This window comes from Mauremys reevesii, linkage group 13 (assembly GCF_016161935.1).
Source record: "Mauremys reevesii isolate NIE-2019 linkage group 13, ASM1616193v1, whole genome shotgun sequence".
Classification (NCBI taxonomy): domain Eukaryota; kingdom Metazoa; phylum Chordata; order Testudines; family Geoemydidae; genus Mauremys; species Mauremys reevesii.
Window position 1 is genome coordinate 847,219 of NC_052635.1, and position 15,837 is coordinate 863,055.

Consider the following 15,837-nt stretch of genomic DNA (forward strand, 5'->3'; position numbering starts at 1 on the left):
CACCCTGGTTAGGGGGGAGAGAGAGAGAGATTTTTCTTTGCCCACCAGAGGTGACAGCTGTGGAGCCAGAAGCCTGAGAGGTGTGCCTGGAACATGGAGGGGGAATATAGGTGCAGTTGCCCAGATCTGTGACCCACTCGACCATCCTTCTTTGCTTAGAAATATAGCTTAGGATTCACAAGGGGGCCCAAGGGAGTTAAGCACTGGTGTTCCATTGAAGATTTTACAGCAGGCAGGTTTTGAAAGATACATGGAAAATATGGTAAGAAGAATGTTTTTAAAAGAGCTACATTGTCAATTTCATCCAAGCCCCTTAGCTCTGCAATGGCTTTATAGAACAGCTAAAGGCTGTATATATTGACTCTCTAGAAAAACACCATCCATGAGAAATGCCACCAGAAAATAAATTATTCTCCCTGTTCTAGTCTTGGATTTCACAACATCCTCTGTCAAAGAGTTCCACAGTATGCAATTGTATTTTCACTTTCAAGCATATTTCTTCCTGCTATCACTTGATACATTGCTTCATATGTTGTTTACTACTATAAATGCTCCTAGACTCAAAGGGCCCAATCCAGGAAAACACGTAGGAACTTGCTTCACTCTTGTTAAAATGAATGAGTACAAACATTCCTTAAAGTTAAACATGTTTAAGAGCTTCGCTATGTCAGGGATCTTAGTTTAAAATGCTTAAAACAGGGTTTCTCAAACAGCGGTCGCCGCTTGTGTAGGGAAAGCCCCTGGTGGGCTGGGCCAGTGTGTTTACCTGCCCCATCTGCAGGTCCAGCTGATCACAGCTCCCACTGGCCACAGATCTCTGCTCCGGGCCAATGGGAGCTGTTGGAAGTGGTGCAGGCTGAGGGACTTACTGGCCGCCATTTTGAGAAACCCTGATCTAGGTGCCATCACCATGGCCATCAATTTTCCCAACTGTGTGCTAGGAAATACTTGGACTCAGTATTTTAAACTGATTTTGGGTTTTGAACACCAGATTCCCATTAAAAATGAACAGGGATTGATATAATAGATTGACAGATTTAAAAAACCAGGAGGAAGCTGCATTATTATCTGTTTGACTCATGCATGGCATAGAACATCATCCCATAATTCCCTGCATTAAGAAGAACATTTTCAAAAGGCTCTTTTGAAAATGGGACTTAGTGTCCTACCTCACTTAGGTACTTTTGAAAAATTTACTATAAGCCCATAACTTCTATCTAAGTTTCTTTTATGGGCCCCATTACCTGAGCTCCTCACAGCCTTGAATTTATTTAATTTTCACAACACTTCTGTGATATAGGGCAGGGTCACGGTCTCCATTTTAGGGATGAGGTCTTCAAGCGCAGAGAATTAACAAGTCATCCATCCAAGGTCACAGAGATAGTGTTTGGTAGAGGAGGGACTAGATTCCCAAATCCTAGGCTCCTGGCCTAATCACAGACCCGGCTTTCCTCTCAAACCTTCCTTACAAAGAAGCTAGTTATTCCCCCCCGCCCCTCCCTTCCGCGGCACAGCTGAGAGATGGGAGAGGGGAGGGCAGCAGCAGCTGCTGCTAGAGTAGCAATACCTGGCTGTAGGTTAAAAATACCTACTCCTCATATCAGTATTTCTCCTAACACCGAATCCCTTAATGAGTCACTTGTAATTATGGTTAGGATTTTCAAGAGAGTTAAGCACCCAGTTTCCTTTGAAAATGCCAGTGAAATTCAACTCTCTTGGGCCCTTTTGAATATCCCAGTCCCAATCGCCAGTCAACAACAATAAACACAGAAATTTCCTGCAAGTGTGAAGTTTGTAGGCCAGGGGAAATTTGAATAATGACTGGGCATAGTAAGAAGTTGTTTTTAAACATGTGCTAAGGTATCGCCTTCCTTATTTTATTTTCACAGCTCAGAAAATAATAATGAATAATTACCGGTTTCCAAAAATTCTCCTCTGGAGAAACATCGCACCTGAAATTCCATGCGAATTTTCCCCTCCTGGGTGGTCTCTAATAGTTTTTATTGGTTGCTGTCAATATCTACTAGAGGGCGCTCCAGACCTGCATATTTAACCTTTGACTTTGTAGTTTGTTGATATGTACAGTACGATACCTTTAGCGTCGCAAGGCGGGAAGGAAATGAAGAGGGGCTTACAGAAAAAGCAGGGCTCATTTTTACATCGTGCACAATCATTAAAATAAATAAAGGAAACAACAAACAAATTAACAGAAGCGGAAGAAATATTCTCTTGCTCGCTACAGACACGGAGTAACCACGAGGTTAGTTTGAAGCTGTAGCCAGCATGCTGTGTCTAGGAGTACAGCTCTGCAGTCTACTTTTGTTGTCAGGTGAGGTCAATTTTTGTGATGTTCATTATGAACATGTAAAAGTATGGAAGTCGAAATATGTTTGTAAGGGCCAGGCAGGTCCTGCTGTTAACATGTTCCCTAAACGGTGACATTGAATATCGCATGGTATTTAGGGAAGAAAATCATTCTCCTTTTATAAAGAACATATGTCATTCTGTATTCGGGCTGGGATTAACAGAGCTGCCTATCGGATTTGGGCAGCCAGTTCCCATCCATTTTCAGACATCTGATCTGCTTCTCTTAGTCGGCTTTGAAGATCTCAGCTGGAAATAAATGAGAAAAAAATACAGAGATAAGCAAATAGATATGTCTTGCAGAGCGGGGAAGGACAAATAAATAGAGAGGGTATATGCGGATAGTAGATAGAGGGAGTGTGGCGGACAACGAGCTAGCTAGGGATAGATAGCTCGTGTGTGGGGATAGATAGATAGATAGATAGATAGAAGGGGTGTGTGGGGACAGGTAGGTCACATCTATTGGAACCCTTCTGGGATGCTCAGCTGACAGCAGACACAGCTGTGCTAATTTTTTATCGTCAATTTGCATCTACTGTTTTTCAGGACTAAGTACCGAGAAGAACAGTGTCACCCAGAGACAAGGACAGCTGACCCGGGTACAAAGTGACTCTGTCACACTGGGCTGTACTTTCACGACTGAAGATGCAGGTTATGACATACACTGGTACAAACAGGACAGCAGCGGCCAGACGAAGTACCTCTTCCGAAGGTCTGTCGGGAGCGAGCACAACGGGGCTGGGAGCCGGTTCTCACTGGACTTCAGGCGAGCCGAGAAATACGTGGGTCTGATAATGGCGGAGTTAGAACTGAGCGATTCGGCGATGTGTTTCTGAGCTATAGCTGAGAGGGCCTGTCCTTAGGTTACCAGGATGGTTGGGTTAATAGAGGGGCGTTTACAAAATCCAGAGCTCAGTTTTCTCTTGACTCGGAGACAAAACCTGCGCAGATAGAAATCAGTGTAAAGAGACACCGCAAGCCACAAGCAGGGGTTTGGATCAAACGGTGCAGGTGTGACGGAAACCGCAGGGGCACTAACTGTGTGGAAATGTTACCCTTTTCCAGGAACCATCCCCCTACTTCTCCCAAAACACCCAGAATCTCATGAGCCCGATGTCAGTACCTGTCACACCGCAATTCCCATGAATAGCTCCGTCTGCTTTTGGGGCCAGACCCCAGCAGGTAGGAATCAGATCTCGCTCCAGTAGCGTAAATGGGGCAAAGTATCAGCTGGTGCAAATCAAGGTTGCCCCGTTGAATTCAATGGGCCCGACCCCAGATGCTGTAAATCACCCTAGGGTCATTGGCGTCAATGGCCCAGATCCCCACGCCGTGAATCAATGAGCTTAACTTTGCCTCACTCTGGAGAAAGAACCCCGCGCACAATTTTCTCTGGGCTGTGAGCAGGAAGGGTCCTGACCAGATCTGTGGCAATGGAATCCGTGTGTGTGTGTGTGTGTGTGTGTGCGCGTGTGTGCGTGTGTGTGTGTGTGTGCGTGTCTTTTAGCCTTTGAAAAAAAGTAAAAGCCGCTCGACCCTGTGTTTCTTGCTGAGCTCCCGTTTCCGAAGATGAGACAGAACTAAGTTGCTCCTACTGAGCTGCTAAAGAGATCTGGAAGCCAGAAAGGTGCCACGTGACAGGAACAAGCCAAAGCCCCAGCGGGCAGGGTAAACGCTACCGGAGGGTATTAGCTGTTACATGGTGAGGGAAACAGCCTTCAACTGGGGTCTATAGGAGAGGACGAAATGGTCTTGCCACAGATTTAATTTCTCTGGTTTGATTCTGTGCGAGAAACTTCACCATAAGATTCTATTCTATCCAGGTTCCTGTATTCACCCATCATCGTGGTGGCTTGAGCCCCTGAAGATCTAGAAACAATATATTTAAACATGAAGGCGCCAGAAATCCTGCTTTGGACAGCAACAGCATTTCTATCTTTGAGTAAGTGTCCGCTAAAAGGGGAAACGAATGATAGAACTTCTGTTACCTAATGGGTTTGAGCAGGGGGTGGAATTAGAAGCCAGGATGACTGGGTTCTGCTCACAGCTCAGAGAGGAGAGCAGGGGTCTAGCGGGTTAAAGGAGAGGGTCTGGCCTCCTGATTTCTAGTTCCACTTCTGGGAGAGGAGGAGAGTCTAGTGGTTGAGAGCAGTTAGACTCCTGAGCATCAGGACTCCTGGGTCCAATGGCCAGCCCTGAGTGGGGATCATGCTGTAGTGGGTAGCGCATGGACGATTAGGACTCAGGACTCCGAGGTTCCATTCACAGCTTCACTGCTGCCTTACCTAGAGCGTGGGGCAAACCCACCCCTCAGTCTGTGCCTGCGACATTCTCTTTGTACAAGATGCGTAAAAACAATCATCCCATTTCTGGGAGGCCGTGAGTCCTAAAAGGCTTCTGTTCTCCTCACACGACAATGTCTGTAGATGTGCGATAGTTTTACATACTTAATTAGGGTGAACTTTTTCTCTTTCCTTCCCTGCAGGTTCCAGCCAGGGACAAGGCAGTGTCACGCAAACACAAGGGCAGCTGGCAAAGTTGGGGGGGTCAGACTGTCACCCTGGAGTGTACTTTCTCCACTGGGTACCAGTATTATTACTTATTTTGGTACAGACAGCAACGATCAGGGACAATGGATTTCCTCTTCCGAATATCTCAGAGTAACACTGAACAGAACGGAGCCGGGAAACGATTTTCTGCAGAATTCGGGAAATCCTCAAAATTCTTCACTTTAACCATTAAAGAGCTAGAGCCGACGGACTCGGCGATGTATTTCTGTGCTCTGTGGGAAGACACTGTGAGACGTTTAATAGGGAGCCCTGTACAAAAAAACCCACCCCCTGGGCTTTCTCACCATGAAAAACACAACTACAGGCACAGACAGATGGTTAAACCAGATGATGGGGCTGGTATAAACCACATGACCGACACCTATGAAGACTTATGGGCCTCATTCACCGTCGTGTTACCCCAGATTAATGTCAGTTTACCCACTCTGGGTCTGCTCCTCAGCTGCGGTGAATCACTGTGGGGCAGATGGAGTCAACTGGGCCAGGTCCACCACAGGTCTCAGTCAGCTGTACTTCCACTGGGGCTGGATTCCCCTCGCTGGAGTAAACCAGCATGGGGCCAATGGGACAGATACACAAAGACACAACACACACAAGCATGCAGACACACACGCATGTGCAACACAAACATAGAGACAAACAGAAAGACACCAACCCCCACAAAACCGGCACACACAACACAGAGCTTTTAAGTCTTCTCACAATATCTTTAATTCACTTCTCACCACGTAGCAAGAAGAAGGACAATAAAAAGGAAAATGAATTAGAAAAAAACCGTCAGAAAGCCAGAAACTGTCCTTCCAGGAAGTGCAGTGGAAGGAATTTGTCCCACGAGTTCTCACCTGCGCTTCAGTTGCAGAACCCAGTCCGTTTCCTGTGTCTGTTACGCATTTCCCGAATCCCTCCCTCTTCTGCTAGGCCGGTCTAGCACTAACCTCTCCCAGTCCTTCCGAGAAGTTGCCTTTACAATTCTTCTCGCAGCGACCACTCAGCTTGTCCGGGCTCCAGCTGTCTGAGCACCATGGAGACGCGGTTCATTCTCAGCCTTTGGGTCTTTAACCTACTAGGTAACCGGGCTCTGGGTTTTTGGAAAAAGCATCAGGGAATTCGGCTCCCAACTCCCATCCTACCCAGAACCCGAACTCTGATCCTCACCCTGACCCAGATCCGAACGCCCCTACTATCCTTAAACTTAATTTTTGTGCTAACCTTAATTTGTTTGAAATTAGGCGTATAACCCCCTTGGGTTATTTAAAAATTCCCAGCCAGACCTGCCAATGCACCTGGATGTCCTTGACTGTGATTGTGTTGTTTCAGGTGCGGTGCTGGGTGACTCGATCCGGTCCAGTGAACCCGAGGTGTCCAGATCACAAGGTGACACCATGACCCTCAGCTGTTCTTATGAAACCAGCTACACTGCCGGTGTCTATCTCTACTGGTACCGCCAGTACCCGAACCGAGCCCCGCAGTTCATCCTCCTGAGAGGAGCAAAAGGAAGCACGTTCAGTGATACTGCAGGTTTCGCCCAGGAGAGGTTTTCTTCCCAGGCTGGTGGCAGCTCCACAGTTCTGAACATCACAGCGCTGGAGCTGGCGGACACCGCGGTGTATCTCTGCGCCCTGCAGAGAGCACAGTGACAGAGCCTCACAGCAGAGCTGTACAAAAACCCTCCCAGCCCTGCTGCGGGGATGGTACAGGCATTAAAACGGGCAGCAGCGCCTTGAAAGAGAGTATTCGCGCTGCTTAACTACACAACTCCCCTTAAAAGTTAAAGAGATGTTTTAAACATCGCCCTTGGATAAGATAATGGGCCTGATCTTTAATTAGGAAACTATTAACACCTCTTTTCCTGAGATGATCTATATCGGTGTAGTGTGTATGTGGGAATCATCTGTACTGAAATAAAGGTTAAAGGTGAGTACAAATGTAGATAAAGTGACCTATTGCTGAAAATACAAATTGAGATAAAATGCAAAAAAAAATTCCTTTAAAAATGGACAATAGACTGTTAAATTGCTCATTTATGGTTTGATGGGGGTAAAATAGGCGAGTTAAAACGAGGGGGAAATTGTTGGAAATACCTATTTTTGAGTGGTGGGGGTAAAGCTGAAGTTACTCTCCCAGAGTCAAATCAATGCTCCTGTTGCAGACGCAGGTGTATTTTGGGATAAATTTGCTTGGAAACTATTTAATTGCAAGACGCTATGCCGGAGACTAAATGCTGAGAACCACGAACTCTTAACATGACAAAGCGTCAGCATCTGCTGGAGGAAAATATAAACACAGGTTGTCTTTTGAAACCCTTCCGTGCTCCTTAGGTCTCCGCTTCAACTAACCGGCAAAGGCAGTAGAGGAAAGACGAAAATAATTTAAAATAATTATTTCAGGAGTTCTGGCTGGGCATTTCAAAGGAGGTTAACGGAGTTGGGTGCCTCATCCCATTACATTTATGAGAGCCCCAGACACTGATTTCTGATAAACACATTCATGTCCAATCCCAGTGATACGAGTGTCAAGAAATCTCAGCAGTCCCTACAGGAGATGGGAACCCCCACTTTTTTTACAACTAGGGAAACTGAGGCATAGAGGATTACCCATCGTCGCACTGAGTCCCAGAGCAGACCCTTGCCCACAAACCCCTCCCCCCCGAAGCACACTGATATCTCAGCTGCAGGCTGACCTGAACCCACGGCGTTTCCTGGATCTCCGATGACTCCTCCCTCTTCCTCTGCGCTGGTTTCTAATTAATCTTCCACAGCTGTTGCTGCCCTGACAGACGGGTCGTTTATACTCCTCCAAGGCAGCGGCAGTAGCTGCGCGTTTGAAACTGGGTCGCTAGAGAAGATACTATGGAGACGCGTTTTCTTCTCAGCATTTGGATATTCAGTCTCCTAGGTAACTGGGCTGGGATTTCAAAGAAACCTAAGGAAACGAGACACTCAATAACCATCAACCACCTAACCCTATACCGAACCGGAACCCTGAACTGTAACCCTTCCCTACTATGTAACCAAAACGCGAACGCTACAACCTGACAGTTCACCTTCACCGTAACCCTAAACCCTTGTTCATACCTTCGCCTTAATCCTAACGCTAAACCCCAACCCTTCCCCTGCTCATAACATTAATGCCTATTGCGTTTGGCGCCTAAATCCCTTAGACGCCTTTGAAATTTCCTGAAACTGCAATGTAGGTGGAATCTTTTCCACGGGTTAGCTCCAGGGGAAATGTTGTTCTTGAATGTGTTTGTCTTTTTTCAGGCTCTGCGCTGGGCGACTCGGTCAAATCCAACGAACCCGAAATGTCTGGATCAGTTGGAGGTTCTGTGACACTCAGCTGTTCTTACACCACCAGCGATACCTATGTCTATCTCTATTGGTACCGTCAGTATCCGAACCAAGCGCCGCAGTACATTCTCTATAGAGGAGCGAAATCCTACAGCGAGTTCAGTGATACCGCAAATTTCGCCCAGAAGAGGTTTTCTTCACAGGCTACTGACAGCTCCACGGTTCTGAACATCGCAGCCCTGGAGCTGGCAGACAGCGCAGTTTATTACTGCGCCCTATGGAGAGCACAGTGACAGATCCACATAGAAGAGTTGTACAAAAACCCTCCCTTCCCAGCTGCAGATAATGTTGTGCACATTGAGGTTGGAAGCGGAGCCCCTCGGAGTATTGCTGCACTGTTAAAAACACATATTCTGGCTCGGACGTTGTGCTGTCAGATTACTCCTTCCTGATCTCTCCAAACCACCTGCATTAAAATAGTGGTTTCCATATGAGGAAAGATGAATAAGACTGCGACTTTTCAGCTGGGAAAAGAGATGACTACGGTTGGATATGATTGAGGGCTATAATCCAGGGCTGTGTGTTCAATCCTTGAGGGGACCATCTAGGGAACTGGGGTAAAAATCTGTCTGGGGATTGGTCCTGCTTTGAGCAGGAAGTTGGAGTAGATGACCTTATGAGGCCCCTTCCAACCCTAATCTTCTATGATTCTAAGAAAGTGTTATTTACTCCTTCTCATAAAACAAGAACCAGGGGTCACTCAGTGAAATGAATAGGCAGCAGGTTTAAGACAAACAGAAGTATTTCTTCACACAGTCAACCTGTAGAACTCCTTGCCAGAGGGTGTTGCAAAGGCCAAGACTATTGCAGGGTTAAAAAAGGAACTAGATGGACCTTTGGTCTGACCCATTGTGGCCACTCTTATGTTCTTACCCCCTATAATATGCAGACAAGATGAAAGGCCCAAGCTATATGAAGGAAAGTCCGGATTATTCTGGTTCTGGATCAGAGGCAGTTATAACCCACAGGTCTTCCAGTGGATACATCAACTCATCTAGATATTCACTTAGTTTTACAGCAGGGCACGCTACATAAAAGCACTAGCAAAGTCAGTACAAACAATTTCATAGGCACAATGACTTATTACTATTGCTGTATATACTGCTGTATATACTATACACTGAAATGTAAATATGATATTTATATTCCAATTGATTTATTTTATCATTAATTGTAAAAATACAAAGTAAGATTTTTTTCAGTAATAGGGTGGCTGTGAAACGTTTGTATTTTGATTTCTGATTTATTAAGCAACTAGGTGAGTTGTAACTTGGGGTATGCAGGACAAATCAGATTCCTGACAGGGGTACAGGTAATCTGGAAAGGTTGAGAGCCATAAGAATGGCCACACTGGGTCAGATCAAAGGTCCATCTAGCCCAGTGTCCTGTCTTCTGACAGTGGCCAATGCCAGGTGCCCCAGAGGGAATGAACAGAACAGGGAATCATCAAGTGATCCATCCCCTGTCGTCCATTCCCAGCTCCTGGCAAACAGAGGCCAGAGACCCCATCCCTGTCCAGCCTGGCTAATAGCCATTGATGGACCTATCAGCCATAAACAATGCTGCACAGTCCTTGGACCATTCTTTCTCTGGATAAAAATTTCCAGTGGAAATCACTGGGAATCTGAGTAAAACTGATGATGGTGTTGGAATAAATAAATAATAATAATTAATAATAGATATTTGCAATAATCAGCTGCAACATCCCATGTGCAGCTGATTCTTATAATTTCCACCTAGAGGTAGGTGCTGTGCAAAGAACAATAAGGGGTCATGCCTGATCCAAGGTAACAGTGACGAAGATTATCAGGATAATCAATGGCAACATTCTACAACTAACCTCTCCTTCACCCCAGCTTTGTAACAGGCTCCAGCATGGAAGATGCTGTAATGCAGACCCAGCTGGCAGTGGCAGGCATGGAGGGTGGGTCTGTGCAGGGTTGGCTCTAGGTTTTTTGCCGCCCCAAGCAAAAAAAAAATTGGCTGCCCCCCACCTGAGACCTGGGCTCTCACCCCCCCAGCAGTGCCCTCCCCCACCCACATACCCTGCCACCCCAGCCCTGGGCTGTCTCCCACCAGTGCTGACTCTGCCCACTCCCCCCTCACCTCCAGTTGGTCTGGTGCTGGCAGGGTCGGGGTAAGCAGTGGGGCTCCTGGGCCGGGCCTCAGCCCAGGGTCCCTTCAGCCAGGGCTCCCACCTCCAGGAGTGACCGGACGTGGGAGGGCAGAGCCAGGGGACCACCCTGGCAGGTGGCTGAGGATGCGGAGCAGGGTAGCCCCAAAGGGAGTCGAGCCACAGAGAGCTGGATGCAGGCCCCTCATGGCAGTGGCCGGCCCTCTATGGCCCTGCTGCTGCTGCTGGCCACCTGCCCCAGTTCCTGGGCGGCTCGATCTGCTTTGCTCAGCCCGGCTGCGGCGCTGGGGGCCGGCCACCCTGTGGCACCTGCAGGCAGCTCCGTGTGCCCCATGGGGCAGCCCCCAGTCCGAGTGTCCCCCGCTGGGAGCCTGCTCGGCCCAGCCACAAGGTGCGGACACTCCTCCTTGCTGAACCTCAGCAGCGCCAAGGCACCGCCCTCGCTCGATGCGCTGCTGCTGCCGCCAGGGCCGGATCTAGGCTTTTGCCGCCGTAAGCACGAAAAACAAGGGGGCGGGGGGAATGGCTGGAATGCTGCCCCTGAAAATGTGCCATTCCAAGCAGCATGTGCTTAGTTTGCTGGTGCCTAGAGCCGGCCAAGAGTCTGTGACCTTGGACTGCATTTAGGAAACTGACGCTAGCTATTATTCTGTGTATTGGTACAAACAATATCGGGCGGAAGAGCTTGTTTTCCTACTTTTCGAATATTCCACAGGATCAAAGAAGAATGAGACTGGGGAGAGATGCTCTGCGGACTTCCAGAAATCTGAAAGCTCCATCAGTTTGAGGATCACGGGTTTGGAGCTGAGGGACCCAGCAGTGTACTTCTGTGCTTTCCACAGACACACACGCTGATGTGATTAACAGGAAGCCCTGCACAAACATTTTACAGCTTTCTTCTTCCCTGAGAAACTGACTCCTACATGCGAAGTTAGGAGGAGACCATAGACAGGAGGTGTGTGTGTGGGAGGGGGTGTGTGTGTGGAAGTGCTGCAGCTGGGTTCCTGGAGATGAAGACCTCTAACTGACTTCTGGGAATCAGCACCACAACTGTGCTCAGAAATTCACCACAAAGGGGAGAGCTGAAAGGAGACAAAGCAGAATGAGACCCAAGAGCCGGAAGGACCTTTATGGGGAGAAGATTTCTGGTAGTAGAGGGTTTTTTAATCTAGCAGAGAAAATCAGAAAGAGATCCAGTGGCTGGAAACTGAGGCAGGACAAATTCAGACTGTCAAGGCTGATTCCCCACTCTGGCACTTCGAGTACAGAAGGAGGGGGCCTGCAAGGACTCCACAAATTAATACTGGCCACTCCAGGCTGGTAATGCTGCCACCACCCAAGTGAAAACTGCCTTTTACCAATCCAGAAAAACCTCAAGTGGGAAGATTTTTCTGAGGCCCTCGGCTTTTCCACTCCTCCCTCAGGGCAGCTGAGAAGAAAACAAAAGAAAAAGGAAGCTCAGCTGTTGTATCGCCTGATTAACATATGCACAAACCTTTACCTCCTGAGACACAGAAACCTAATCATGTTCTTTAAAAAAGTACATTTTATTGAAAAAAGAAATACAACACATCTGAAAACTCAGGCTGTTAGGGATTGAACACCAAAAATGACTTTCTTGAGGTCCATCTTCAAGGTTACAAGCAAACAAAAACAAAACAAAAGCACCTGGGATTAGCACAGAGGAATCCAAAAACCCCAAATGACAAATTAAATCTAATCACATCTAACTAGACATTCCTGATCTACTTACGTACCTGTGGTTTCAAATGAGTAGTTTCTAGGTATGATGCTGATGATTTTTATACCTGGCCCAAACTTTACAGAATGTTGCTACCCTGTCTGCTTCTGCTCGAGAGAAGCAAAGACCCCCACACCCAGCAGTTATTTGAAAGGCTACAGATTCCCTATTGGTTTCCCTGGTCAGGTGCCAACTCATTTTAAGTTTACCTTTTAACCCTTTACAGGTAAAGCAGTTAGGGTACATCTGCTAAGGAGGATTCTGTAGCTAACTGAATGGCTCAGGAGTTACACAACCTAACCCCCCTCATATATCACACAGGCAAAAAAATTCAATTTATCTAATGATGTGGTCAATTCTTCATCACTTGGATGGTTCAAACAGAGATTAGATTTCTCTTTCTAAAAATATACTACAGCTGAGCCATACATTATGGGATTGGTTCAGGGAGCATCTGCTGAAATTCTCTGGCCTGTGTGATACAGGAGAGCAGATTACATGTTCATAATGGTCCTTTCTGGCCTTACAAATCTATGAGTCTGCTGAATATATGCCTAGTTTTGAAGGCTGGAATTGTCACAGGCTCCTCATGGTGTTAGGCACCCAAATTCTATTGAAACTCAAAAGGGATTTAAATGCCTAACTTCCCAGGGATCATTTGAAAATCACAGCTGCAATTGTTCATTTGATCATCAAAAAGGACTATGCAACCTTTAAGTCTTACTTCAGCCCTCAGTGCATGTATTTAATCTGTGCTGGCCCCTCTGAATAAGAGTTTAAGCAGAACTGAAAATAATAACTCCCAGAGTTATATTGATACTAGAATTTTCAAAGGATAATCAAATCCCATTGAAATTAAAAGGGATTTGGGCACCTAACTCTCTTAGTCTGCTTTAGAAATCCCATCCTGAATGCCCAAACCCCATTAATTTTAGCGATTAATTACCCTGCCTACCCTTCAGCAGGCTTTACAGTTGCAGCGGGAAATTGCAAATCACAGGGAAATATAAACTGGATTGAAAGTAGCAGGATCTCCATAATCCCAAAACAAAAATGAAATAATAGAACTGTTTGAGGACCCAGTGTGTTTATTTGTACATAACATTTAATAAAAGTCTGACCTGTCCTTGTCTGGAAGGAAATAGCAAGTTCATAATGAAGTGCTGCCACCTAATGGCCGTTTCATTCAGTGTTCACATCTACCAAAAAATGGTACAAAATTGTCCTGAAGTTTTCCAGCACTGTTCTACTAAATTGATGTCAAGTATCATCATAAATCCTCATGTCATCCTGGACATTTGACCTGTAAATTAGACATATAATCCAGTATATTCTAGATACAACCACACACCACGTGACTCATCCACACAAAATTAACTTATACAGTCAAATTTACACACATTAAATTTACTCCCACTCTCTTGGATGAGGCTGCTGGAAGAGTCCCTATGGCTGGGGTTTCAGAGCCGCAAGAAGGTAGTTTATCTTGGTGCCTAGCAAGCGGAGGCAGATATGAAACCGCAACCTGGGTTATGTGTCATGTGATGAGCCTGAGGCGCAAAAACTCAGGCGGAGATGAGACAGGGAGCCAGTGTATCTCACTGCCTTGAATGTCTGAGGTACCAATAAATTAACACCACTCAACTCAGAGCCACGAGGCTGAAAATGCCCTTGGGTCTTTCTTCACTTCTACTGTAAGTCTCTGTTCAGAATACTCCGCTCTCTTCCAACCCAGCTACTTTGCTTGTGGGATGTTGGACCATAATGACTGAAGCAGCATTTGATTCAGTGTATAGCTCTGTTTGAGTAAAAGGTACTACACACATAAAAAGAGAGGGTGCTGCCAACTGGACGCGGCTCTGCTGTATTTCAGTACTTGTAGTGATAGTATTAATTAGCATTTCTTACCTCCTTTTTTCAAGACTTCAGAAGAGCAAAGAGAGAGAGAGATGGAAACTGCATTTTACAGCAACACAACATAAGAACAGCCATACTTGGTCAGACCAAAGGTCCATCTAGCCCAGTATCCTGTCTACCGACAGTGGCCAATGCCAGGTGCCCCAGAGGGAGTGAACCCAACAGGCAATGATCAAGTGATCTCTCTCCTGCCATCCATCTCCATCCTCTGACGAACAGAGGCTAGGGACACCATTCCTTACCCATCCTGGATAATATCCATTAAAGGACTTAACCACCATGAATTTATCCAGTTTTCTTTTAAACACTGTTATAGTCCTAGCCTTCACAACTTCCTCAGGTAAGGAGTTCCACAAGTTGACTGTGCATTGTGTGAAGAAGAACTTCTTTGTATTTGTTTTAAACCTGCTGCCCATTAATTTCATTTGGTGGCCCCTAGTTCTTGTATTATAGGAACAAGTAAATAATTTTTCCTTATCCACGTTCTCCACATCACTCATGATTTTATATACTGCTATCATATCCCCCCTTAGTCTCCTCTTTTCCAAGCTGAAGAGTCCTAGCCTCTTTAATCTTTCCTCATATGGGACCCATTCCAAACCCCTAATCATTTTAGTTGCCCTTTTCTGAACCTTTTCGCCCCATGCTAACGGAACCCCCCCCAGCCTAAGGGGAGCTTCCACAGGGCCTCAGAAACCCACTAATTGTGGGGGACAACTAATAAAAGAACAGGGACAGGAGTGTGGTCAAAGGGTCATAAGAAGGGATTCTGATGGGGACACCGAGCAGATAACCCCGGACAGTGCCCACTGCTCCTCGAAGGCATGAAGGGAGCCAGCGGACGCCGCCCAGAGGAACTCTGCCCGGAGACATGAACGGACTAAGGATCGGAAACAGGCCCCACAGTCGCAGGAGTCTCCATTGGCCAACCGCCTCTCCCTGGTCACGTAGATGGCCATTTTTGCCAGGCCGAGGAGGAGGTTGACCAGGAGGTCCCGCGACTTCGTGGGGCCACGGACAGGGAGTGCATGGAGAAGCAGGTGGGGGGAAAAGTGCAGCCAGAAACGCAAGAGGATATTAGTGAGGAGCCGGTATAGGGGCTGCAGCCTGGCGCACTCTACGTAAATGTGCGCCAGGGTCTCCCTCACGCCGCAGAAGGGGCAGGTGTCTGGCACAGGGGTAAACCATGCCAAGTACACGCCCGTGCTCACGGCCCCATGGAGGAGCCGCCAACTAACGTCCCCGATGGGCCTCGGGATCAGGGTGGAGTACAGGCTGGCCCACCGGGGCTCCTCACCCTCCAGAGGTGGCAAGAGGTCCCGCCACTTGGTGTTGGGGTGGGACACGAGGGTGAGGAAGTGAAGGGTGTGGAGCATGAGCGCGTAGAGATGCTTCCTTGGCGTGGTTCGGAAACGGACCGGCTGCAGATCGTGCAGCCGGCTGGCGGAGAAGGGGCGGGGGGGCCGTTCGGGTCCACGGGGCAGGGGCCCGATGAAGAGGTCCGGAGGGCTCGGGGTGGGGGGTGGGCGGGGCATGCCCTCACGCAGGACCCGGTCGAGGTAAGCCCGAGCAGCGGGCGGCAAAGCGGCCTTCACCTCCTGTAGTATGAGCCGGGGAGTACAAGGTCTGGAGAGCCCCATCCGCCGAGCGAGCGTCAGGGGATCCAGCCAGTCTCCCCGGTCGTAGTCCAGGAGGTCTCCGACCCTGGTGGCTTCTGCCAGGACCAACCTCTGGCGCACCGCGGGGGACTCCGCCACCTGCACA

The 15,837-nt window shown here is 47.6% G+C and overlaps 2 long non-coding RNA genes and 2 gene segments (V, D, J or C); 3 read left to right on the forward strand and 1 right to left on the reverse strand.

The window, feature by feature from the left end:
• Positions 1 to 2,438: 2,438 nt before the first annotated feature.
• Positions 2,439 to 5,817, reverse strand: LOC120381174. Its single transcript, XR_005587957.1, has 3 exons — positions 5,777 to 5,817; positions 3,066 to 3,305; positions 2,439 to 2,613 (listed from the first exon to the last, which is right to left on the reverse strand). It is a non-coding gene; the product is annotated as an uncharacterized LOC120381174 (long non-coding RNA).
• LOC120381175 lies at positions 3,982 to 5,130 on the forward strand. The gene is made up of 3 exons (XR_005587958.1): positions 3,982 to 4,066; positions 4,188 to 4,306; positions 4,850 to 5,130. It is a non-coding gene; the product is annotated as an uncharacterized LOC120381175 (long non-coding RNA).
• A 72-nt stretch (positions 5,818 to 5,889) lies between the features above and the next one.
• Positions 5,890 to 6,571, forward strand: LOC120380701. The segment is given in 2 exon segments: positions 5,890 to 6,001; positions 6,252 to 6,571. Coding segments are annotated over 2 exon segments (366 nt in total).
• Positions 6,572 to 7,730: 1,159 nt separating this feature from the next.
• LOC120380702 lies at positions 7,731 to 8,514 on the forward strand. The segment is given in 2 exon segments: positions 7,731 to 7,829; positions 8,195 to 8,514. Coding segments are annotated over 2 exon segments (366 nt in total).
• Positions 8,515 to 15,837: the final 7,323 nt, after the last annotated feature.